Source organism: Taudactylus pleione, unplaced genomic scaffold (genome assembly GCF_031769625.1).
Source record: "Taudactylus pleione unplaced genomic scaffold, aTauple2 ptg000217l, whole genome shotgun sequence".
In the NCBI taxonomy this organism is placed as follows: domain Eukaryota; kingdom Metazoa; phylum Chordata; class Amphibia; order Anura; family Myobatrachidae; genus Taudactylus; species Taudactylus pleione.
Window position 1 is genome coordinate 3,202,144 of NW_028284619.1, and position 26,936 is coordinate 3,229,079.

Sequence of the window (26,936 nt, forward strand, 5' to 3'; positions counted from 1 at the left end):
AAATGGAACAGAGTGGTCCAGGAGAATTAGAAGTAAAGCTTGGGTACACATGGTACAATAATGATTATTGCACAGTGTGTACACTACAGAAAAAGACAAATCCCTATACTGTGACTTGGAATCTGGTACTATCATCCAGTGTTTGTGTGCCATCTTCTTGCTGCAATAGTTGGTGCATAGGCAAACTCGAGGGTTTCAGGTTGCCTGGAAACCCCCCTGCCCATACCATGACAACATTTGAATATTACTAGTGCTGCATGTTCTTCTAAGTATCACAAATTAAATAACTAGCACCACCTGTGGTTCTTTTAACATGTCAGCCAGTAAAAAATAGACCTGTGAACCAACTAGGAGATTTGGAAAACCTGCACTGTTAGGGGTGCACTGCTATAGACCATCAACGGGGTTAATTATTAATACACTATCCAGTACATAAGGAGACCAATATGTACATGTATGTCCAGCGCAGTGCTAGGTTATTCTGCTCCTGGACTTGCTGGAAATGCTCTAGAATGGTGCCCATATAAAAAAACATTCAGTGCAGGCAGGATGGCCCTACTGCCCCATTTAATGGCATACTGTGATCGCTGGTCCTGTATGTGCTGGAATTATGACACACAATACACTTAGTATGACGCATATTAAAGCTGGATAAGTGCTAATTATGTCCTCTTCATGGACTGGCCACACTCGCTCTAAAATCAAGCATTTGGAAACCCCCCTCCCCCCTCTAGAAATCCTGCGTTTGCCACTGTGGTGTGTAACTGGAACTCATCTGACCATTTTGGGCTGTGCTTTGTATACCTGGATTTTTTCCAGTCTGCCCGTCCACGTTTATGGGTAAATTAGGCCGTGTTCCTGTCACTAGGTACCTGGGCTAAGGGGGAGAAAAGTGATCAAACGCTAAAATGGCGTACTAGGGCATCCAGCACTGCCAGATTTTAGTGTGACATCTATGAGACGGAGCCGGCTCTGTCGTGCGCATGTGCTCTGGGCCACCATCGACCCGGTTTGCGAGCGCTCAGCGCTTGCGACCGGGTCTGTATCAGGCCCACTGTTCCATCCTTCACTAATATGTACAGCCTTGCATGCGATATTGTGTGATTGGTCGTGCTGCACAGCCAATCACTCGACATTGCATGCAACACGTGGGAGCATATACACTGCACGATTTGCTGAAATCGGGAAAATATGCATGCAAGTGTGTACCATACTTGCCTACACTCCCGGAAGTCGCAGGAAGCTCCTGATTTGTGAATTTACGGATCTGTGAGGAGGGAGCGGGGCTAAATGTCGCTATTTGTGTCATTTAGCGCTGCCCCCTTCTCATGGACCCATGAATCGTGGACTTTTCTGGGAAAGGGGTGGGGCCTAATTGCGTCAACGGTCCGGCCCCACCCCCCGAACTGGCCTGCAGAAGGGCTGCTCCCGGCAGTGGCGGATCCAGGGGGGGGGATTGGAGCGCCCCCCCCTAGCACAGTCTTCCTCCTACGCCGGACCAAACCAGCTGACTGCAGCAACCGCTGTTGCTCAGGAGCTGTGTAAGTGCATCCTCACGTGGGATGTGTGTCAGTGACTAGCTGGGGAGGTAGAAATTACAGCCGGCTTCCCGCACCGTGGTGCTGCTGGCCGGACTGATCGTAAGCTGTCATCCCTGCACAGTGACGGATCAGGGAGATGGCCGCTACTGCCCCCAAACAGAGGGAGGGAGGGGGAGCAGGGAGATGGCCGCTACTGCCCCCAAACAGAGGGAGGGAGGGGGAGCAGGGAGATGGCCGCTACTGCCCCCAAACAGAGGGAGGGAGGGGGAGCAGGGAGATGGCCGCTACTGCCCCCAAACAGAGGGAGGGAGGGGGAGCAGGGAGATGGCCGCTACTGCCCCCAAACAGAGGGAGGGAGGGGGAGCAGGGAGATGGCCGCTACAGCCCCCAAACAGAGGGAGGGAGGGGGAGCAGGGAGATGGCCGCTACAGCCCCCAAACAGAGGGAGGGAGGGGGAGCAGGGAGATGGCCGCTACTGCCCCCAAACAGAGGGAGGGGGAGCAGGGAGATGGCCGCTACAGCCCCCAAACAGAGGGAGGGAGGGGGAGCAGGGAGATGGCCGCTACAGCCCCCAAACAGAGGGAGGGAGGGGGAGCAGGGAGATGGCCGCTACAGCCCCCAAACAGAGGGAGGGAGGGGGAGCAGGGAGATGGCCGCTACTGCCCCCAAACAGAGGCAGGGAGGGGCAGCAGGGAGATGGCCGCTACAGCCCCCAAACAGAGGCAGGGAGGGGGAGCAGGGAGATGGCTGCTTTTGTCCCCGAACAGAGGCAGGGAGGGGGAGCAGGGAGATGGCCGCTTCTGCCCCCGGACACGGAGGGGGAAGGAGGGAGCAGAGAGATGTCTGCTGGTGCTAAAACTTTGTTTATTCACACATAGTGAATACATAAACATATATAAATAATAATAATCAATAATTTAATAGCCCCCCCATAAAAGAACAGTCTAGATCCCTGGCTCCCGGAAAGCATTTATGGTAAGTATGTGTGTACCCAACCTTTGAGCATACAGCGAATTCTGTATGATGCATGGGAAAGTATCTGGTATCCAGGCTCTCCTGATGATATCTGCCTTATGACGGGCTAAACCTGGCTATTGGTATTTTACCTCCAGCACACTGCAGCAATATTAGTAAAAATACTTGAATCCTACATGATAATAGAAATTCATAGGTATTGGTTGCATACGTTTGCAAATATATGATTATGCATCGGGCCAGCGTCAAGGCTCCTCTATACCGGCGTCCCTAACATTAAGGGACACCGGTATAGAGGAGCCTTGACGATAGCCCTGTGCTTAATCATATATTTGCAAATGTATGCAACCAATACCTCTGAATTTCTATTATCATGTAGGATTCAAGTATTTTTACTAATATTGCTGCAGTGTGCTGGAGGGAATCTTCTTTTTTCTGTGGTTCAGTATAAACCCCGCCTTTTACAAGCACCTGAGCAATATCATTAAGCTGATGTGAGCGACCACCATACTTTCTATTGGTATTTTACATCTGGTCACTATTTGGCCCCGATTCATTTCAAGCTTCTAACAAGTTGTACAGAGTAAACATTGCTGAGCTGACAGGCCAGAGTTTTATGATTTCTTTGACTTTTCGCTTTTCCCTATCTGTTGCAATAGTGTTATTTTAGATCCAGATATAAATATTTATAAATGACTCAGATTGCCGCATGTTGTGGTGGGTTCTATCGTAAATCAGTTTCCAGAGGTCGCTGCCAAACACCGTAAAACTTGACCAGACGGGAAAACGCATTTCCTAACATTCACTAATGTTTATGTAAAAGTTTTTGTACTATGACAGAAGCAACAATATTAGACCTTATATGAAACTGCAAATATATTGGCACTATATACTACAAGCTACTGTCACTCTGTTATCATCTGCATTCGCTATTGTTAGGCTTCCTGCAGTGTCTTCCACCAATGTCACCATTGTGATGTATGTGTGGTGAAAAATCCTCTCCCATATACTCTAGTTCCAGATTGACTCTTTTGCATACATTTTTGAATGCTAATAGTAATTTTTTAAAAGGACTTTAGCCCTGTGTTTGACTAGTGTAGTAGTAGTAGTAGCAGTAGTAGTAGTAATGCTCAACACATTCAGTAGAGATGCCATTGTTTCACTTCTCTTTCCTGTATAATCCCTTTACCAGAGCTCTCTTGTCAATCTTATTGAATTATAATTTTTCTCTCAAAATAAAATTGGGTGCGTGGCCTGCACTGTTTTTCTGCCATCAGTAGTATCAGTATTTATACCTACCCCATGGGTACAAAAGATTTATCAGAACCAGTGTCCTGGCGTCATAGGCACAACTCAAAATGTATTATTTATTTATTTCCAGTTATTTATATAGCCCATACATTTTCCACAACACTTTACAGCGGAGCTTGCAATCTATATTCCCTATCGCATGCACACACACTAGGGTTAATTTTGTTGGGAGCCAAATAACCCGGAGGAAACCCGCGCAAGCACAGAGAGAATATACAAACTCCACAGTTAGGGACATAGTGGGAATTGAACCCACAACCTCTGTGCTGTGAGGCAGTAACGCTAACCATTACACTGTGTGTGCTGGCACAGAACTCTAGCTACACGCTCATGACAGTCCCACAAAATATCTGCTGGAGCAAGGTAGCCGCCCAATTGACACCTAGAAACACCCATTCCACAGACGGAGAGAGAGAGAGCCAGCGTGCACAAAGGGCCTGATTCACTACGGATTGCAGCTGCGATTACGCACGCAGTCTGACTGTGATGATATGCTAATCCATTGCGATCGCTATGCCATCGCAGCACTACATAGGGACGCCCACCTTACCTTACACACACCAGTAATGTTTAGCAAGACGCCGAAACCATCAGTTATATGAAGTACCATCGCAAGCCTCACGCACCCTTGTACAAGCTCTGACCTTACTCAGGAATTGCTAACCTCATCGCACACTAGGAGTACTCTAGCTGCGTATGGCATCACAGTGCCTAACTTATGCACGCCTCTGCAACGGCGTTCAAACACACTGGCACGTTTTTGGGACCACCCCCTTCACCACCCACAAATTGTACCCGATCTCAGTGGCCGGTTCGCTCGCGCACGCACACAGCAATGCATGCGCAGAACGCAACAATCGGACGATTGCATGCGTAATCACAGTTGCCATCCTTGCTGAGTCAGGCCCAAAGTCCCCACATGGGTGCGCTTATTAATGGTGTGCAGTGCATAGTATGCTAAACACCACTAGATACACCCACTTTTGGACTTGCAGGCAACTCTTAATCAGGCCCTAATTGTGCTTGCACCAGCTATCAAGGCCAATAAGTGGGTGAATCGTTCCTTAGGCATCTATGCTTTACAAAGACTATCTGAGAAATAAAGAAGTGATTGTGTATGTTTCCACTCCCGGCACAAGGTGAATTTGCCCATATCTATGTGGTGCTGAGAATCTGTGTAAGTAAGAAGATAAATGATACATTAAGGGTATATACTGTATGTCCACGTGTCAGTGAGCGGCTTCCAATCTTGTCAGCAGGCACAGAAATAGACAAATCTCAGGTGCACAACTCCAAATTATTAATAATGTATATATAATTGCAGTAACATTTTGCAATCAATAGAGATTTTTAATATAATCATGGCCAAGGTTATGGGCCTACCAACCATATCCAGGTAACCTCTTTTGGGTAGGTCCCTAACATACTAGGGTTCAAATCCAGAGCGCAGGACCCCCCAAAACTGGCCCAGCCAAGCTGCCCCAGGGCACCACCATAGTAAGAAAAGTTCAGTGTAAAGAGATAGTTAGGAGCAGCAACAGCTGCATATAAAGAATGAAAATAAAAAAAGTGAAGTACATATATATTAAACACACAGTGAAGGGTTAAAATGTGTTATAAAGGAAAATGTGTCATAATGCGGTGCCCTGAGACAGATCAACCAACACAATCCAGGGGGACCCACGCCCCAAAAATGAACCAAAGTTGCACTACAGTATATAACTTGTAGGACTTATCTAGAATTGTGCCTAATACCAGTGTGCATATACATTACCAGACTCCATGCTTTGAAACCAATAAGGAAGGGTGCTAATCCAGAATGAGGGCGTCTCCTTTCCCTCAGAAGTGCAATAAAGCACATTAAATGGAGTATATGGGAAAGATTTCTGGACTGCACAACTTGACTATATATATAATGGGAGGTGCTACCTTTGGTTTCAAGCAAAGCATCTGCAGCTGCTCCTAACTACCTCTTTACACTGCACTTTTCTTACTATGGTGGTGCCCTGGGGCAGCTTGGCTGGGCCAGTTTTGGGGGGTCCTGTGCTCTGGATTTGAACCCTAGTATGTTAGGGACCTACCCGAGAGGTTACCTGGATATGGTGGGTAGGCCCATAACCTTGGCCATGATTATGCTAAAAACCTCTATTGATTGCAAAATTTTATTGCACATATATATATATATATGTATATATATATATATATATATAGTCAGGTTGTGCAGTCCAGAAATCTTTCCCATATACTCCATTTAATGTGCTTTATTGCACTTCTGAGGGAAAGGAGACGCCCTCATTCTGGACTAGCACCCTTCCTTATTGGTTTCAAAGCATGGAGTTTGGTAATGTATATGCACACTGGTATTAGGCACAATTCTAAGGTAAGTCCTACAAGTTATATACTGTAGTGCAACTTTGGTTCATTTTTGGGGCGTGGGTCCTCCTGGATTGTGTTGGTTGATCTGTCTCAGGGCACCGCATTATAACACATTTTCCTTTATAACACATTTTAACCCTTCACTGTGTGTTTAATATATATGTACTTCACTTTTTTATTTTCATTCTTTATATGCAGCTGCTCCTAACTATCTCTTTACACTGCACTTTTCTTACTATGGTGGTGCCCTGGGGCAGCTTGGCTGGGCCAGTTTTGGGGGGTCCTGCGCTCTGGATTTGAACCCTAGTATGTTAGGGACCTAACCTAAAGAGGTTACCTGGATATGGTGGGTAGGCCCATAACCTTGGCCATGATTATGCTAAAAACCTCTATTGATTGCAAAATTTTATTGCATTTATATATATATTATTAATAATTTGGAGTTGTGCACCTGAGATTTGTCTGTTTCTGTGCCTGCATTTAGTCTCATCAGGTAGCACCTCCCATTATATTAGGGGTGAGCGGGTTCGGTTTTACTCGGATCTTTAAATGGCATTTTATTGGCTAACGCCTATCATGTGTTTTGGATAGCCAATATAATAAATCCGAACTTGCGGTAAAGTGGCGATAAGAACCGAGTAAAACCGAACCCGCTCACCCCTACATTATATATATATATATATGTCAGGTTGTGCAGTCCAGAAATGGATGAACCTGCCATAGAAAGGCCGTTTCTGTATCTCTGGTATGAGGGAAATAAAGAAAATAAAGTTAGTCTTCTTGAAAATGTGTAACAATGACAAAGCACACGTTAACCATATGCAAGTTTCGCTATGGTAATCCTATTGCTGCCTTTAACATATAGCAAAGATCACTGCACAACTACCTCACCCTTGTTTTGGCCACCTTATCGCAGGGTCTAAAGAAGGCTCAAGATATAACGGAAAACAATGGCACTATATCTGATCTAGAAATAAACTAGTCACAGTAGTGTTAAAAATGTATGGCACAAACTCTGAAGCACTTCCAGGAGCTGTCCAGATAAAAGCAAGATTGTCCTTGCTCCTCAGCTCCACACCTCTCCATGCCTGGCCTGGCCTACCCCGCACTGACTGAGCTATGCTCACAGGAAGCTCCCTGCTAATCTTACTGCTCAGAGTATAAATAGTCACAGGTGTGACCCATGTTACTATACACTTGGGCAATCTTTTACTGTGCGGGGCTGCCTTTAATAGCACGTTCCAATCAATGCAAGATGTAAGTTTGGGGAGAATCAAATGTCACGGTAGATCTAAAGCAATAACTAAAATGATCTTTTAACTTATGTGGTTATCGCTCCTAATATAAGAAAAGCTCTTTTAGTTAAATGGAGTCAAGGCATAAGTAGGAAGCAGGAAACTATGGCACCGTCTCTGCACTACAAAAGTATAACAAACTGCCCTAAGTCAAATTAAGAAAAGGATTAAGTAATTGCTGGTAGTGTCCTTGTCCTGTGTCTCTGTCAGAAATACGATGGTCATACAGCAGTTCATCATAGGTCTAATGGTGTCCATCCACTAGCAGATATGAAAATGACTGCACGATTATGACATTGTAATCGTGCAGTCATTTGTCAGTCTGTGATGAGCCTGCACTGAACTAGCAGTCATTCAGTGCAGGCTCATCAATCATCTGCAAGCATGCTCAACCTGATGTTATCGTCAGGTTGACCAGCATGTTTGCACGATGATAGATGTCTAAACGACCAGCGGGCATGCGCATCGCTGGTCGTTAGACATTTTTGCAAACGATTGAACAAGCATTATCGTTCAATAGCTCAACTTAATCGTCTAGTGGATGGACACCTTTACATAGGTGTCATTAGGTTTAGTACAGGAGGAGGAACAAGTAAATTCTCAAAGGTTCTTCTGAAGAAGTTTAGATTTTGTCATGGAGGAGGAACTTCATGACATAGATAAGACAACGCTCTTTCCCATTTGGAGTAGGGCTCTTAGATCTCAGTGCTTTGCATTGAGCTTATATCAGGATCAGGTATGTTTTGGTTCCAGCAAGATCCCCACTTTCAATAGAACCTTTTGAACGTGTATGATCATTTTAGTGAAGATGATGTTAATCTCTGCAAAGACTTGCCACCGAAAGGCGAAGCCTCATCTGTATCTGCTATTGCTGAAAAAATTTGAGAGACAAAAAAAAAAACCATTCAGCTAAAAGTAGCTGACGTTCTATCCTGAAAGAGCCACAACCGCATAGCTGCTGAAAAAATTACATCTGTAGAATTGTGCCCTGTGCGCTCCATCCAGTTGAAGCTCTGAGTCCGGAGTGTCCAGCAATAAGTGCTTGATAAGAGGTGGGCAAGAGATATCATGGTTTCCCCAACAGTTCAGTCTGATCTTCCTATGTGATCTGTTCTACAAGTCTCTTTAAGGGAATCTACTTTGGAGTGAAGGGTGGTGAGCTCCTTATGGACGGGGACCTGAGAACAGCAAAAGTAATTCGCTTTGGACTTTAGTGAGTCTCTGCTTTCTATGGCAATTTCTTTTAAGTTAATCTATTGTTTTTTTTTATTATTATTTGAGTAAAGTAGATTTAACTTAGTTTACTAAGCTTGTGACAACTGTTTGCATCCACTCCCAGTTCTACATCCAGGGGTGGAGCATGGTTTGACAGTTTCTTAGTTTCCTGGAGGCTGATGTGGTATATTCAACCAGTAGTAGCTGTGCCTATTGCTAATGGGAGTTGCATAGAAGACCATGAGATTCATGGAAGGAACTAGGCCACAGGTGGGAGTATGTGGCAAATGGTATGGTTAAATTATACGGGATGTGTGTGTGTATAATATACATATTTATATTGTATGTGTGTACGTAATAAATCTTGTATTACTTTTTTTGTTTTAAATAAAAGCCTGGTCGGCTTTGCTTCCACTGCTATTTAGTAAAGGGTAACCTTTCCCTCCCTCACATAAAGAAATAAGTAACTTAGGATTCATCTGCACTTTAATATTTAAGGAACCATCTGAGAAAACTGCTTATTTTTAAAGTAAGGTGACCTTGAAAACCAGGACCGCTGATACATGAGATCAGGGTTGTGACCATCTGGTGTGTATATAGTAAGTGGCTTATTTAGTCATATGCTGTGAAGGAATCGTCAATGAATGACTGGTGTTTGTTTTAGTCGATGCTTTGTAAATGCTTGAGGTTATCAAAATAACATTTATTTTCCTCCCCATGCTTTCACCAAAGTGACACAGTCTGCACTAGATCATTCAGTATAGAATGTCACACAACCCATCTTTAGAGGAACATACAACCTTGGTGGACAGTTCTGGGACCTGCAGAAATGGTGACTCAAATGACTGACATGTGTGAGGATCGTTTGGAAGTGGCGTTGCTGTCAGCTGTTCTGTACAAGACTTTAAACATGACAAACTAGCTTGGCTGCTGCTCTGCGCATGCAAAGCTTATTTTGTTGATTAATAGAGGTTTTTTTTTTATTAAAGAGGATTACAGGAGGGATGTGAATTGAGTTTTGCAATAAATTTTCATGGCCACATTTTGGCCTGAAGGGGTTTCGCTGGTGAACCAGAAACCCAGTTGGTAGGGTCAGTTGGGGATAGTCTCCGTTTAGTTGTTCAAGATTTAAAGTTTTGTGTTCTGAAAAATATAAGCAAAATGTCTAATGTAAGGAGTTACGGAGAGAAACTAGGTGTCATTGATTAATACTGAATGTAGTTCACTGATCTCTGTGAGGTTGCTGTTTTGTAATCAGATTGGCAATGAGAACCACGATACGATATGTGATGTGTTAATTGTTTGCAAACGTGCTTGCTGTGCTAGGGTGTATTCTAGCACCCTGTACCTGTTAAAACCTGTGCCGTTCTTCTTTCTGCCTGGTGTGTCGCTCTCTGCTTTGGTGCTTCTAGCACACTCTGGTCTGTATTTCAGCAGTTTGTTGCATCAGCAGTGTGTGCTAGAAGCACCAGAACAGAGAGCAACACCCCAGACAGGATAGAGGAACTGCATGGGTTGTGACAGGTGCAGAATGAAGACTAAGGGCCGTATTCAATTAGCGGCAATAATATTGTCAGATTTCGGGTGATATTATCGCCGATTCCGGCATGCGTACCTCCGTTTTTCACCAAAAAACCGGGCGAAAACAGGCGAAAATGTCAGGACATTTAGAAAAAGAGGTCTGTACCCCAACAAAAAGGCTAACATCCCTAGGAAATTAATTTAGAAGTGTAATAGTGGCCGTAATAAAAGTATTTAGGGTACTTTTAAATTGCGTCGGTTGGCTGTAATTTGCGTATATTGGAAAAATGTAGAAAAATTATAGAAAGCAATTTTTTTTTCGGGAAATTACTGCTGCAAGTAAAAACGGGTGCAAGTATATGTTTCGTAAAAGCGCACTTTTAAAAATTGTAAAAAAAAAAAAAAACCACCTGCAGCCACGTGCAATGTTTAAAACACCTGTTGCATCCATACAGCCCCTTGACATATCAGACCCAATACCTTAAATCCATTTTCAACTATTCTTTTTTTTTTTTTTCCCCACAAAACTTGACAGGTCACTTTTGCCCAAATTACGCAAATTACAAAAAACTTTCGTGGTAATTTATCATTAAACAGGGTGTCCAAAAGGTTCTGAAAGAACTCCCTACATTTTTAGCCAAAAATAGGGATTTTGCATTTAATTTTTTCACCTAGTCTGAGATGGTCAAAACTTTTTTGCCTATTTCACACTATCCAATTATCGCGGGTGCGGTAATATCGCGAAAAAAAATCGGCTTTAATCTGCCGATATTATCACCGCTAATTGAATATGGCCCTAAATGTAATCCAATAAATGGGCGAGGATGGAAAACCGTACAACCCATCCCAGCCCATTATATGATACAATACACTTGTAATAACACCTGGCTTCAATACATGCCCCCCAAACATTCTATATACGGAATTTGTGCCATGTTAAAGACCTTTAGCTAATACAGTATACAGAGAAAACAGTTTATTCCGGAACAAGTGTAGCGTGCGGTCCTGTTGTGCCTTCTGGTTGAGCATACTGTACAAACATTTATCTTGATGGCTTACAAATACTATTGATGTATTTATTATACATTTTTATTTTACGAACATACCGTACTGACTTGCGGCTTCTTATTTTCAGAGTGGTGCATCTGGAATCAGAAAGAGTGAAAACGTATAAGCAGAGCCCCATCAGTATGAATGGCTGCCTGGCTCGCCCCATAGACATCCTGGAGATGCTGAGTAAGGCCAAGAATGAGTTTGAGAAGGTCAGTGCCCCTCACATCGGCTGGGTCTGTGTTCTCAGTGCCCCTCACATCGGCTGGGTCTGTGTTCTCAGTGCCCCTCACATCAGCTGGGTCTGTGTTCTCAGTGCCCCTCGCATCGGCTGGGTCTGTGTTCTCAGTGCCCCTCGCATCGGCTGGGTCTGTGTTCTCAGTGCCCCTCGCATCGGCTGGGTCTGTGTTCTCAGTGCCCCTCGCATCGGCTGGGTCTGTGTTCTCAGTGCCCCTCGCATCGGCTGGGTCTGTGTTCTCAGTGCCCCTCACATCAGCTGGGTCTGTGTTCTCCGTGCCCCTCGCATCGGCTGGGTCTGTGTTCTCCGTGCCCCTCGCATCGGCTGGGTCTGTGCTCTCATACAATCACCATCTTTGTAAACAATCCCTTTACACCATTTAGTCCCAGTCATTACCGTTTTAATGGTCCTTCAGCCCGGGCATGGTTGTAGTAGGGCAATACCAATGTTATCGTTCTATATATATATATATATATATATATATATATATATATATATATATATATATATATATATATATATAGCATTTTTAACATAAGATGTAAGTAAAAATTGGGTACAGCTAAAAGTCCTCTGAGTACACTACGGAGTACTGATTTCTTAACCTCCCATTGAAATATTCCTATTGGGATTTGCCACATATTACAAACAAATAGTAGGAGTAGGGAACTAGGGATGTGATATTGCTGTCCACAGCTGCCGGCCCTACTGCATTTATTATAACAGCATTAAATGCCAATTCCACATCCCCAGGTGGCTAAATCAGTAGAACCTGAAAGGAGTTGCCCAACAATGGAGGTGTATAGGTCTGGGGCATGGGGAGTGTGAGCTAGGCTGATTCTTATCCCTATCCGGGGGCCCTACCACGCTCCTCACCGATGCATGCACTAGTGGCAGGTGCTTGCAGCAATGGGTCACTGCTACTGTGCAGCGCAGCAATGAGCAGAAGTACTGCCCAGCAATACAGTCCTGATCGTGGCAGGGGGGCACTCCAGTAGGGAATGTACTGCTGAAATAGTCAGACAGATAGTTGGATTAATGGTCACACTAACTACTTCTCTTGAAATCTCACCTTTCATCTGTAGTATTGGATCGCCTGAATGTTAGAGTCAGGACAGATATTTTGGTTGGTGTTGGAAATTGAGGAAATATCAAGGCATAATGGGTAGCGCTAAGAAGGTAGTATTACTGTGAGTAATGGTCCAAACAACTTACCAGTGGCAGCTCCAGAGGTGCGGCTGCAGCACAGCCCGATATTCAAATAGAGAAACCACACCAACTGTAATTTCACACGCTGCCAAACATCGCTGGCCGGGACTCCCTGGCAGTTGGTGCGACTCCCCTATTTGCATTTTGGACTGTGCTGCAGCCACCACTGTAACTTACTATGCCAGTTGTTTGATTGACACTTCTTGCACACAATTAAATTTTCTGGAGAAGGAAGGGAAGTAAAGCTTTCTAAAATTATTTAAAACTCCGTTCGCCCCCTCCCCTATCCACATACCCTTTTTCCCGGTGCTCCTACTCCCGTTGCAGTGTCTGACCCTTGTTTGAAACGGGAGTATTAACAGATAATCAAGGGGCAGGTAATGGACCTCTCTGCCTATAGTACAGGTCACCTTATATAAAAGATCTACTAATAACATTCACAGATTTCTAGAACTATAATATTCACATTTTTACAAACTGGTGATATTTTATATTGTATTTCCATTTTTGTCTTCAGCTGAGGGACTGATTCAGAGATGGACCCAGTGCTGATATTTACACAGTTGAGCGAAGTTTTGCTGCTGCGCATGTGTGAAAAATTCACACCCTTACCACACACGCCCGTACCAGTGAGTGGTGCCGTTCACATCCGCTAACATTTGAGAAGGGGTTTGAGATCCCTGGGCATTTCATGGATGAGGCTGGGAGGTGACCTAAAGTAATAGCAAAAAGGGACTGTTGCACGGGAGTGTCACGGGCGTCTCTGGTAACTCTGCGATCCCCATTGTAAATCCACAGCTTCGTCTAGTTGGATTAGAGGAGAATAGATGGAGTAGACCCTAGGCCACTGCAAATGTCGATGGTGCGACCGATATTGAGTCGATGTTGGTAAGTTTACAATCTCCAGAGCAAATGCGCAGACCGCGCAGCCTAAAAGTGGGCGTCCCAGTGCTCGTACGCTCCATCGAAACCATGCAGCACAAAAGGAAGGCCGATATTAGCATTTGCATATTCCCCTATTGCGAAACCGCTGCAGCTGTGTTACCAACCGGCCCTGAATCAGACCCTGAGTGCAATATATTCTTCTGCTTCCATTGCTGTCTATTCTGGTAATCGCTTCAAACTTTAGGGGATTGTATTACAGAATATTATAGATAATGACTTATTTGTTTTGCGGACTATGCAGAGATGGACAGAAGTGTAAATACACCTATTTTCAGGCCAAGTGCTGAGTAGCGCAAGTGATAATGATGACACTATCTAACAGCGCACGGATAGTGGTCTGGTGCACTGCACCGATGTTTACTAAGCTGCATGTGGGTGAATATACACATTTATTTCTGTGTATGCAATCCAGGAGCAATTCCGTCCGGCAGCATTCAATTCTACATCAGCTCTTAGAGGGTCTGCTACGTAATCCCAAAATCAGTCTCTAGCAAGGTCATAGAATTTAGAGGATGGAGGTCTAGTATAATAGAAAGGTGCTCACTGCTGGTGTATGCTCCCTTTACAGTATATTGTGGCAGACCTGAAAATGTTTTGCTTTAGAGATTTGACTTGATTTTACAGTGTGACCTGAGTCCAGCCAAGTTTACACCCTGCTCTGTTACAGTAACATCCCTTCATGCTCACTTGTGATAATTAAACCAGAGGCCCGCAATTGGACCTTCCTTATTTAGCTGATGGATCATAAAATAATCCTAATGAGCTGCCCACGCAAGATTGGCCCTGATGTCAGTCTGCCATGTCCACAAAGGCTCCTAGAGATTTATTAAGGGGCCAAGTGACTTAATCTGCACTTGTAAGTACAATTTAATCCTCAGAGTGCTTGCTGCATACTGCCTACATGAGAGCGGGGTGTGATTCCGACACCTGGATAAAAGTATGGAGAAGTGATGAGTGTAACCATCTTTAACTGGCTTCTCAGTCTGCTGGCTGTACGGCACCCGCAGTCCGTTAGTAGTGTAAAGTCTCTGCTTACTTAGTGGTTTTCATTAGTCCAGGGTAATAAGCAAATTTCTTATGCTGCCATTTACTTCTGTCCTTTTATTTTCAGCTGAAAGTCAAACATTTCATGCACGCCCTCATTACAAAGACCATGCGCGTACAGCTGCATTTAGTGTCCGTCACCAAAGATCTAATTTTTAGTTGTTTTTTTAGTGGATATTTAAAATACATGTAGATTCAAAGTGGAATGCTGCCGCCATTTGTGAGTACAGTTTGAGGGCAGCGATCACTGGTAATGAGTTCAGTGGGGACGATTCAATTGTTTTTTTCGGTGGCTATTTGGGCATCCGATGGAGCAAAAATTGTTGCTTCGTTCGGGCACAATTGGCGCAGACATTTCTGCTCGCACCCTCAGGAGGGTACGAGCAAAATTGTGAGATTAAACCCATGGTTAGGGCTCCCAAACAGCAGTATGGGCACCCTAACCAGGACTTTAGACGGCTAAACCCAATCTAATAGGGTGTGATGACTGCTATAATTAATGGGCGCTCAGAACAGTTGAATTACAATACTGGGTACCCATTAATTATCACCTCCCACAAAACAATTGAATCGCCCTCAATGAATTGGGCCTTTTCTATACTGGTATATTCAGTAACTTAGCTGGTGTGCTGGTGCTAGGCTACAGGCATGAACCAGAGTGCTGTAGGTTTTGTTATAGAGATAGCTGGAATTATGTAAATAAATATATAAATAAAGCTGAAGAGTGTTAAAAATGATGTCATCAGGATTGTATGTAATGTCAGTTGGGTGATCTCTGACCCCAACTACCAGTGTCAGTGATGTGACTTCCTGAGCGTTCCTGGATAACACACATCTACAGTCTCCAAACATTTGTAATTTCCAGTACTTATACTGGGTACACTTTAAACGATATATGTGTACCCGGCAATCCGGTGCTGCCCGTCCGCATGGGGGCGTCGGTCGCATCGTCAGATTGAGCTGCATGTAGGGCCGATCTGACGACCGACCTGGAGCACGCATGGGCCCAACATAGAGCATACACATTAGACGATATTGGCAATGTGTCGGACCGTCTGAAATATTGTATGTGTACCCAGCTTTACTCATCACATACTACCTCCATCATGAAAGCGCACGGACACTCCTGGAAACCATTCAATTAACATCATCACAACATTATCCAGAATCTGAACTGTATAGCAGTATAGGAGATAGGAAAAAGGTACACAGGGATGCACAGGCCACCCACAGAGAGAAAAACATACTCGAGGATGTCCCAAAAACTACAAATGTATAGATGAAAATAAAAAAGGTAATGCTAAGGATAATTTATATATAATAAAATCAAGTGCTGATAAGAGAAAGAGAGACAGATGAGGGGGAAGAGAGATGAAGTAAGAGGGGAAGAAAAAATATCTGTACATAAAACTATAATGTGTAATACCTGTCATGCGTGGTTTATTTAGGGTCAAGGACATGACACCAGTGCTCAGAGGAATGTGAATGATCCGGTGAAGACAGATAGTTTTGAGAAGATGGAGCGTAACAGTACTTCTGCTCCTCAAGACAAGGTATCTGCCTTCTGTGTTATCCCAACTTTACTCCCTATTACATGCAAATCTGATTAGTATCAGTTTCTATGTAGTATTCCATTACAAATATTGGCTCACTGGTCTGTCCAGTCCGTCTACATAATATAGTAGCACATGTTGTGTGTACAGGTACTGTATGTGTCCTATATGATTAATTTCTGATTGGGCAATATGCACAGGTAATCTAATTTCTCTGCATATTTTCAGTGGAATATACCACACAAATTCCTTCTAAAGATAAAATAACATATCAGCCATTGACTACTGTGACTATGGGCTTCCAATATTGCTTATGCTGTCTCATTAATCTCTGCAAGACTTCATCCACAAGCTAAAACAAAGTTGCTGTACCACTTATGGTCAGCAGATCTACTTTGTACTGTGTATATATTATGTCCGCACATAGTAAAATAAACAATGTGACATATGACAGACAAAGATTACACCCTTCTCTTTTGTTTCATTGGACTAAAGGACCCTCAAAGTGCACCAACACACAATAGAGGCAGCCATTGTGTGGCCTGTGCCATTTATTGATGGGAGTGTGTTTTATCCATTCACAACCAGTGATGTCTCTATGACACACAGAAACTTTACCCTATTGAGCGTCACAGCTATCAGATTTATGGCACTGGCTTACAGACGGGGCTGGATCTGCGCTCTGTCATTACACCTGAATGCTCGCTGAAGATGAGGACACGGTCATCTCTCTTACGTCTTGCATCCCTGTGTTGCTCCTGAGTCGGCAGGAACCCAAATAACATGATAATGCAAGATTGGTAGAGGCTCTGAGCCACATGCAAGGCTGGATTAAGGACCACATAGACCTGGAGCTGAGAACAATCAATGGGCTATTGTGAGAAGTGGAGGAGGTGTGACCAACAGGGGCAGACCTGCCCAATTACTGGCCGTATTCAATTAGCGGCGATATTATCGCACCCGCGATAATATAGCAGATTTTTCTGTGATATTATCGCATCAGCATTTTTCATTTAAAAATGGAGAAAACTTTTCTCCATTTAAAAAAAAAAAAGGGGGAAAATGTGCAAAATCCCTATATTTGTGTTTAAATGTGGGGATTTCTTACAGAACCCTTTGGACAGCCCCCTAATGATACTTTAGTGAATTTTTTTTCCGGAAATTGCGTACTTTGGCGAAAAGCGACTGCTGAAATTTCAGTCAAATTATTTTTTTTTTTTCACGAAAAATACGTTTAATGTATTGGGGCTGGTATTTCAGCGGGCCATAAAGATGCGCCAAGTGTTTTAAACATCACACGTGGCTGCCGCAGGAGTTTTTTTAGGTGTTTTTAAAAAACCACCTGCGCCAGCCACGTGCGATATTTAAAACACTTGGCGCATCCTTATGGCACTCCGAAATACCAGATCCAATACGTTAAACGCATTTTTCACGGAAAAAAAAAAAATTTTCACCGAACTTTCAGCGGTTGTTTTTCGCCAAAGTACGCAACTTACAATTTTTGGGCTGTCCAAAGGGTTCCCCTAATTTCTACACAAAAATAAGTATTTTGCTAATTTTTGTGCCTGCCCTAGGCTTGAGAAAAGTCTTCTCCAGTTTTTAGGCGAAAAACGTCCGTTTTTCGCCATCGTTGGCGAAATCGGCCAGTCGAACGTCCGATTCGCAAAGGACTGCGAAAACGGCTGATTTTGCCTCTAATTGAATACAACCCTACGTCAGATGAGCACCACTTCTCTTAAGTGCTCCTGCCCACCCTCGTCACCTCACTCCAGAGCTGTCCGGTGGCAGGGTGCTTACGGGTGGGTGGCTCTGTGTATTTTACCTTTTCTTGCTAGCGCCCTACACGCCTGCGTAATCTGAGTGGTGTTTGGGCTGGCCCTGGTAACTAGTGTTGTGTGGGTGTGGTCAAACCCACCATGTAGCCCCTACACTCTCAGGGCCTGATTCAGAGACGGACGCTATTTGTGGACGGTCGTTCTAAAAAAGGGGCCGGATATTTAAATTGAGCGCTCGCTCTTTGCGGTGTGTTCTCGCCTCTGTGTGAGCGAGCAAACGAAAAATGCACTCACTATTTTGTAAAGACGCCGCTTTGCCGTTCGCATCACACGTCATCTCCGGTATTTATTAGATTAATCGGGAACATCGAAAGGCATCTGAACTGCTCGCAGTGGTTGTGGTAGGATTTTCTTACTGCTATCACTGCGAGCAGTTCAGGCTAAAAGACAACCAAGTGACGTGGTCGATGACGCTCCTTTACTAATTATGCACACCCATTAAACGCCCTTTTGACCGTTAGGCACGCCTGCGTTCGGATCTCCACTCCCCCCGTTTTCAAGCACCTTCCCCTGTTACCACCCACAAACGGTACATCCTGTCAATCAAATTAGCAGCCCCTCGCTGTTTTACGAGCGCACGATTTCCGACCGCAATGACTGGTTTGCGCATGCGCATTATGACCCATACGCATGCGCAGTTGTGCGAACATCGCTCAGAGCGAACGAGCGGCCGCTTACGAGCAGCTCTTAATCAGGCCCTCAGTCCCAATGTATCCCTAAATATGTAACTGTACATAAACTGCATTATTTAGTGAGGAAAATAAAATACACTTTTAATACTTCGACAACCGTGTCGCCAGCTAGGCAGCTGTCCGTCATCCTACGGTCATGATGATGGGCCTATTTTTATGTGGAGACCTGGGGCTGTAGTCCCATCTACCCATTGTTGATCTGGCCCTGGTCACATGTCAGTTCATTTTTACTTATCCTTAAATGGGCTTAGGTGTCAGTGATCACACGTGCTGCTACAATGAGAGATAATACAACAATTAGATCCAAGGCGCTTCTGAAAACGATCGCTCTAGCTGCTGCTCCCAAAATCAATTAGCTGCAGCTCTAATTAAACCTCCTGTGACGGTTTACAAACTAGAAGCAATAAAAACAAATATGTAAGAGCTGCGCCAATGGAAATAAGAAATCCGTACATTCCAAAAATGGGGACATAAAGACAATAATAACTCAGTCATAAATGTAATAAAAAGCAGGCAATAAAATATGCTGATGTATCAGCCTCAGATAAACAGATATATAGAAATACACTGGTGTATTAATGCACATAGGATCCCATCAACATTTAAAATACAATGGAACCTCCGTGTCCAAATCATGTCTCCAATGTCAGCTGTTAGAAACAACCTTGGGAGCCTGTATTAACATTCCCTAGTACAAATAGTCCTCCTTATATAGTATATTCTCTATGTGAGAATTGAAAGGGGAGGTACAAAAAAACATCAGGGACTTCCTGAAACACCTGTGCCGGAGACCAATAATGTAGCCGATAACTGATTGCAACCAATAGTTCTATTACAGTACTGATAGTTTCGTGTCCCGGAATACTTGTGCCGCTTACCTAGCATCGCACACCCAACCATGGGACATACCGTTATGGTTTGGAAGCGTCTTAGGAACAAAACATATATTTCATCCTCCCCTTTAACTCCATTACTTGATAATTCTGAGTTTTCTCCTGGGGTTTCGAGACAGGCATATAAACTGTGGTTCAAGGCAGATATCTCATGGATTGGTCAGCTATATGACTCATCTGGCGTGCTCCCGTTTCCTGATATCCAGTGGGTCCTCCCGAATAATGAGATCTGGAGATGTCTCCAAGTTTAACACTTCCTTATGTCCAGAGACCTTTGCAGTGCAGGGACTCGGGACCTGACATATTTTAAGGAATTGGTGTTGTCCCAGAATCCTTCCTCCCATTTATTATCACCTATTTATAAACCGTTAATTGAGAACCATTTCTGTACATTACCAAACTGCACAAAACATTGGGAAAGAGACCTTGGCATGGATATCAGTATCCCTAAATGGAGGTCTATATTTGAAACGTCTTGGAGTAGCTCCACTAATATACTTACTCTTGAGACTCATTTTAAGGTTGTGTCCCGTTGGTACCGGTGCCCGTCCACCCCATCCAAGAGGTATCCAGGGGTACCCGTAAGGTGTTGGAGATGTGAAGCGAATTTGGGGTCCCCACTTCATATATGGTTGTTCTGCCCGGTTTTGCGAACTTTCTGGCATAATGTAATATCTGTTGCACGAGAAGTCCTAGGCTCAGGGGTGCCAGATGAATTCTGGTTGTTAAACCTACATGTATCGCCCTTATCGATTTACAAAAAATCACTATTGAAATATTTCAAAAGTGCAGCTAAGGCTGTTATACCTGTGCGCTGGAAATCTCCTTCACCACCGACCCTTACTGACTGGTTTCAAAAAATAGAAATGTATAGATCAATGGATGACATCATAATGTCCTCTCCTGATATATATCAGAATTATTCGCTGATTTGGTTCCCATGGCTGGAATTCGGTGAATCTGACAGATACAAATCCCTTATTGGCATAGCTCAGTCCTTCCTTTTGAATAAGTTGCTTGGGTAAAGCCCGATACTTTCCTGGAGCCCCGGGGGTCCTCTCTCCTCGTCGTCGTCCCCCCTCCCCTCCCCAACTCCTCCCATATACCCTTCATCTTTCCTCGTTACACTCTTCTTTCTTGGTCTTTTTTTATTTTTCTCTATCTTTCTTGTTCGCTAATTTAGAATATATTTTTTATGTTAAGCGGGAAACTGTGTAATCTTGACTTCGTTGATACAGTGTGTGTTTTTATGATGTACCCTCTTCAGCATTCAGATATACACGTGTATTATCATGTCGTTTTTGCTTTTTGTTCTTTGTCTTATTACGCAGATATTTTCTCTGTTCATATGCAAAAAATGTATAAAATACTACTTTCATTAAAAAAAAAAACATGTCCGCCCACCTGCCGCATTCGGCACACACCCTTATCCTTGACGGGGTTACTCTACAGTGGTAGCATCTCAGGATGTCCATGTTACATCTTAGTTGCGAGCGTTTCCATAACCAACTTCCCTGCAGGAATATTTTCTAGCAGTTTACTTTTCCCAGGATCTCGCCCTGCGCTTTTTCATGTTTCCTCTTTTAATAATTTATTGGAGTAGCTTCTTTTCTAAGAGGCAGGAGCACGCTGTAGTCATCACACGGAGACTACAAGGCTGGTAGATGAAACCGCTTGTACAGTGAAAGTATCTTGACATGAAGGTGTTGGTGGGGCCTCCTCTGGTCCTTCGCGGTGGGGGGCAAAAAGTCAAATCGCACTACAAATCGGAACTCTTCTGGAGAGTTTAGCCTTGCCTGATCTCTGCATCTTCAAGCTTTGTAATTGATCACATTCATGTGTGATACTGTAAGTAATTAATTGCTAACACCGTGAATTCTACTTTCGCTGTAGCTATTTGAAGACCTGACCTGGGTTTCATACAAATTCCCTAACTACGGTATGCAATCGGGAAGCCGACTGCCTAAATACCGGCAGCCGGCTTCCCGACTGTCATATCCCGGCAAGGTTGAAATGCCGGGCATCTAGATGTAGACGCCCGGCATTTCCCCGACGCCGGGAGACCGGCGCCCGGCATCCCGATCGTAGTGATGCCGGGCACCGCGAGCGGACAGCCGCTGGGGGGGGGAGGGTTAGGTTTAGGGCTCCCGGGGGGGAGTTAGGGTTAGGCACCTCCCCGGGAGGGTTAGGGTTAGGCTAGGGGGAGGATTGGTTTGGGTTAGGCAGCCCGGGGGGGGAACTTAGGGTTAGGGCCCCCCCCCACCGGAGGACTTAGGTTTAGGCAGCGGGGAAGGGGGTGGTTAGGGTTAGGCACTTAGAGGGGGGATTAGGGGTTGTCACTTGGGGGGGAGGTTAGGGTTAGGCACCCCTAAGGAGGGTTAGGGGGGTTAGGTTAGACAATACTTACCTATCCATGATCGGGATTTCCAGCGCTGTCGGCCTTCCGCTGCCGGGATCTCTGCTGATGTCGGGCTGCCGCTGCCGGGAATCGAACCGGCATACCAATTCCACTAACTACATGGTGCTTAGTTTATTGATCAAAATTTAAAGCCCTGCAGAACTAAACTAACATGTTGTGCACAGTCCTGGTTAATCACTTGCAATATCTGTACATCTTCAGACGCTGTCCTGCCAGGACAGATGGTGGCAAAAGACGGGAGTAGCTGTGCCGTGATCTCACATTGTCCCTCTTTTCAGTGAGTCATGCCTCTGAAGCTGCTTTTGTCTTATGCCCAAGTGTTTCCGAATAATATTAGCCAATTATCTGTTCAGTGTACTTTACTTCAGCAGGTGTTTTGTGGACGCTGTCACAAAAACGATATATTCTTATGATAAATGCTTTCTGTACTGGATGGTGTGGACGTGATCCTAAGATAATATAACGTGTAAGAGGCTTGGCGCTGGGGTCATGTGACATCAGATGTCACATTTGTGGTAAACTGGCATCAAATCATTTCTTGTAGAACTGCCCCCACCCCCTGTATTGTTTTCGCTGTGCAGGAGCACATTTGTTCCATTGGATGCCTGCAATTAGCAGACAGTGGTCAGCACTTCATGTCGTGTAGCTGTACTCGTTATCTAATTGCGTGTGGTCATACCATATGCCCAGTGTCTTTTGATTACTGTGCTTTTTGTACAGTTCACTGAAAACCAGAGCTGGGGCCATCTGTATGGATTAGCTAAAACTCTTGTCTGCCTAATGTTTAGGAAAAAATAAAATAGAAACAAGGTTTGTTTATGCAGCGGAGGTTATTTTTTTGAAGGGACTATATATAAAAGCAATATTAAGCCATTGAATAGGGCCACTGCGTGCGGCTGTACAACGTTATGATTGGTAGGATTGCATGTACTGACGTATTATAATTGTGCCTGGGGGGATGCAGCAGCAACCCGATGCCTGGTGTTTGTTAGTAAATATTGCCTGAGCAAAATATCCCATAAATGCTCAGTTGGGCTCAGATCTGGTGACTTGGTCTAAGACCATGACATGGGTAACATCAGAGTAATGCGGTCAGGAAAGCGTGCTGCAATCTGATTGGAAGATGTGCTAATAGTATTAATTAGTGATTAGCATTGATCTTCACTTTTCAGGGAATAATTGCGTCCATACTGTCAGGATGCGGCCTGGGATCGGCCTTTACTCACCGCTGTACTGATGTCTTTAGGCTCTGAGGCATTCAGACACCAGTTGTGGTGATGAGTTATGGCTGAGTATTTTCCCTGGGGCCTGCTAGGGCTTCCATGCTTGCATCTTGGTTCCCGTGGTAGCAGGCATGGGTGCAGCCATGTTAGTTCATCTCACCTGATCAGTCTCCTCCAATGGCAGTCCTGCGGTCTGTCAGCTGATCTCATGATCCAATGACCAACTGCCTAGGGGTATTTAGGTCTGACTCCTGCAATAGGAAGTTGCCTGATCAACTTTGCTGTATAGACAGAACGCTACTGTTTCCTTGTGACATCCTTCTCGTATTCCAATGACTGTAGTACTTCCCTCAGTGTTCCTGGCTTCTTGTTGTTTTCTGCGACCTCCGTGTACTCACTACCTGTGTTTCAGTGCAAGTCCGTTTGCACTCCACGTGTCTCTCAAGTCGCATCTTTGTGTACATAGGGCCCAATTCAGACCCGTTCACTAAGCTGTGTACGATTATCGCATGTTTGCGTATGTGGCAATATGTGCATGCGCGAGTCACTCATTGCGGTCGGGAATTGAGCGCTCGTAGGACACAAACTGAACGCTACTTTGAGTGACAGCGCTGTTTGTGGGTGGTAAAAGGGGAAGGTGCTTGTGAACGGGGGGGTGGATGTGCGAACGCAGGTGTGTCTGGGCGTCTAAACAGCATTTTAGGGGTGTGCATAATTAGCAAAGTAGTGTCATTGTACACGTCACTTGGTTGTATTTCAGCCTGCAGTGATCGCAGTGCTTGCGGCGGGGTAAGGTCTTCCTCAAACGCTGCGTGCTGCTCCGATGGCTCTCGATGCTTTCAATTGTTCAGACACTTCCTGCAGATGACGTGTCCTAAGAAAGAACAGTGGGCGTCTTTATACTCCGGCGTGCATTTGCTCTGCCGTCACTCTCTAAGACATAGAGGGCGTCCTTACACCACACAGTGCGATCGCGGCATTTGCATACCCAAACCCTTTTTTGCTGCGTGAGAGCGCAGCTTAGCGTCCGGGTCTGAATGAGCTCCTTAGTTCCCGTGTTTCAGTACAAGTCTGTTGCACTCCCCATGTGTCTCAAGGAGCATCTTTGTGTACTCATTACCCAGACGTTAGTACAAGTTTATTCCTACACCTCCGGTGCGTCTCAAGTACATCTCTGTGTACTAATTACTGGATCTCAGTACAAACTCCCCTTTGCATTCTCAGTACGTCCTCAGTGCATCTCTGTGTACTAATTACCCAGATTTCTGTACAAGTTCATCATTATATCTCCTGTACTTCCTCAGTGCATCGTTGTGTTCTCATTACACCAACGTCAGTACAAGTTTATGTCAAGAGCTCCAGTGTGTCCTAAGTGCTTCCCTGTGCAACCCTTTATCTGGATTATCCTTTCCCAGTATTTCTAGTACTTCTTCTGTCACTCCCAGGTACCTGTCCAGAGGACCGCGACCTGCTCACCTGGAGCAGCGAAACCCAAATCCCGATTGGAGGGGTCACTGGAGAAAACCACCAAGTGAGATAGACTCCGCGCCTCTGGGCAGGTCTAGCCATTGGTCATTGTCTTCCCTGTCATTTACCTCACAGGTGGTCCTAACCCCCCGTTTCTCGACCTCAACAGAGGTATTCCTAGTGCCCAAGCGTGACACATGCTATGCCAGGGAAAGGCACACCGCCATTGTGGTACAACCAGAGTCTTCAAGGATATAGAATTATTTTGTTTGGTGCTACACATACACTTGTCAGTTTGCCTAGAGCAAACTGACCATATACGTCTGATCATATCCCTGCCTGCTAATGCTCAGGACGTCATTGCTAGCGCTCTTTTCATGACTAATGCTAGGTACATTCTATGCGATAATTGGGCTAATTAGACAACTCTCGGCTGCACAGAGTGTACACAGCACACGGAGCCGACTGTCAATCACAAACCAGTCAGATTGGCTGCCGGCATCAGGAGTTCTGTACAACGTTCATCAGTCCCGACAAGCTAATGTCATGCAGCAAGTGCCGTGTGTACAGGCATCGTCTGACTGACTGCACATAAAAACATCACCTCAAGAAATGTATTATTCATATAGGATCCATAAGTGTGTAGTATGTATACAGGAAATTGGATAATCTCTTGATCGTTTTGTCAGAAAATAAAAATTGTGGATCGTTCCCCCTTCTCTTTCAGGTGTGTACCTAGCTTAACTTGCATATGTGTGTTGCCACGTGTAATAAGAACTGTAACCCAGCTAATTATCTCCTGCACTATGAAGTTCTCTTTGGGCCATTTGTGATTAGACTGGCTCTTCATGCCACAGACAGGAACGTGCAGGCAATAGACTTGCCGTTGCTTACCTGTTCTGATTTGCTTTGCAAGTTAGCGAGCAGACCTCATACTCCTGGAGTAGGCGCTTACACCCATTGTGGCTCCTTGCTGGTGTTTTTCCTTCCGTGTACCATGCACTGTTACTTGTGAACCGTTAGCGAGATGATCCGTCTTGGTCAGTGAGGCTCCTGTAAATTGAGCCCCATTATTGCCCTTCAGCTCTAATGGCCAGAAGTGTAGGCAACCAGGCATCTTCAGCATTTGTACACATAACCCTTAACATTCTGCAATGATTGGTTTAATTAAAGCACCTGTGTTGTTTGTCTCTTAAGCTTAGGTACACGCGATGCACTTTTTCGGTTGACCCGACAATCTGCACGAAATATCTGCAAGTAAAAACACCTGATATTAGTGCGAAAGTCTGTCCAGTTCCTTTTGGAAAAGGTGCAGTGTGATGCATGGGGTAGATATGTGTTCTTAAAAAATGTAAAGTTAATTCTATATCCTTATTATTATTGGCTGTATATATCCCACCGCCGTACTCCCATGATGTTCTCAAAAAGGTCACCGAATTCTTGGCCTTATTCCCTGGAACACCTGCTCTATGCGTGGGGGACTTTAATAACATAATAGACCCTCTATTAGCTAGACATAGAAGAATGCCTGCTCCAGCTACTCAAGAGAGGGGAACAGGTTTTTTCAAATATGGTTGGAGGAATGGGCCTAGTTAATGCCTGGAGGGTGAGGTATCCCTCTGCGAGACAGTATTCCTGCTTCTCTTACACGCATTCAACATTTTCCAGGATTGATCTGGCCCTTATTTAGGCAGGCCATCACTATCTGGAGACTGGTTTCACGCCTATTACAAGCGGAGGGCATAGATCCAGATACTCCGCTTGCTCATGCTAATTGTCTCAGGGAGCTCTCTGCTCTTCAGGTCGGTGAGGCCTGGGGCCAGTGGGGTATAGTGTCTTTTGGGCAGATATTTCAGGCAGTAACGTTAAAGCCCTTTCACCAGTTGCGTCTAGAGTTTGACGTCCCCAACAATTTCTTCTTTAGATACCTCCAGCTTAGACATGCCATCAATTCCCAGTTCTCTGAAGTTCCTCTATTTCTACAGGAGTCTCCCATTAAAACTTTATTGCAATCTGCTGGTTCTGGCCGCTTAATATCTGGGATTTACTCTAAATTGTTCAACAAGCATCATAAGTCTGAGTTATTATCTTTAAAACTGCAATGGGAAAATGATGTTGGAGTAATGGAGGAGGA

General features: G+C 44.6%; 1 protein-coding gene across 2 annotated transcripts in view; it reads left to right on the forward strand.

Moving 5' to 3' along the window:
• The window catches only part of DCP1A (decapping mRNA 1A), an 87,525-nt gene that overhangs the window by 32,398 nt on the left and 28,191 nt on the right, over window positions 1-26,936 (forward strand). Inside the window, exons 5-6 of one of the 2 annotated variants that reach the window (XM_088478681.1) lie at window positions 11,370-11,496; window positions 16,169-16,273. In XM_088478681.1, the coding sequence (XP_088334807.1) occupies window positions 11,370-11,496; window positions 16,169-16,273 (232 nt within the window). The remainder of the gene's footprint in view (window positions 1-11,369; window positions 11,497-16,168; window positions 16,274-26,936) is intronic. The other variant, XM_088478680.1, reaches the window with a different exon arrangement.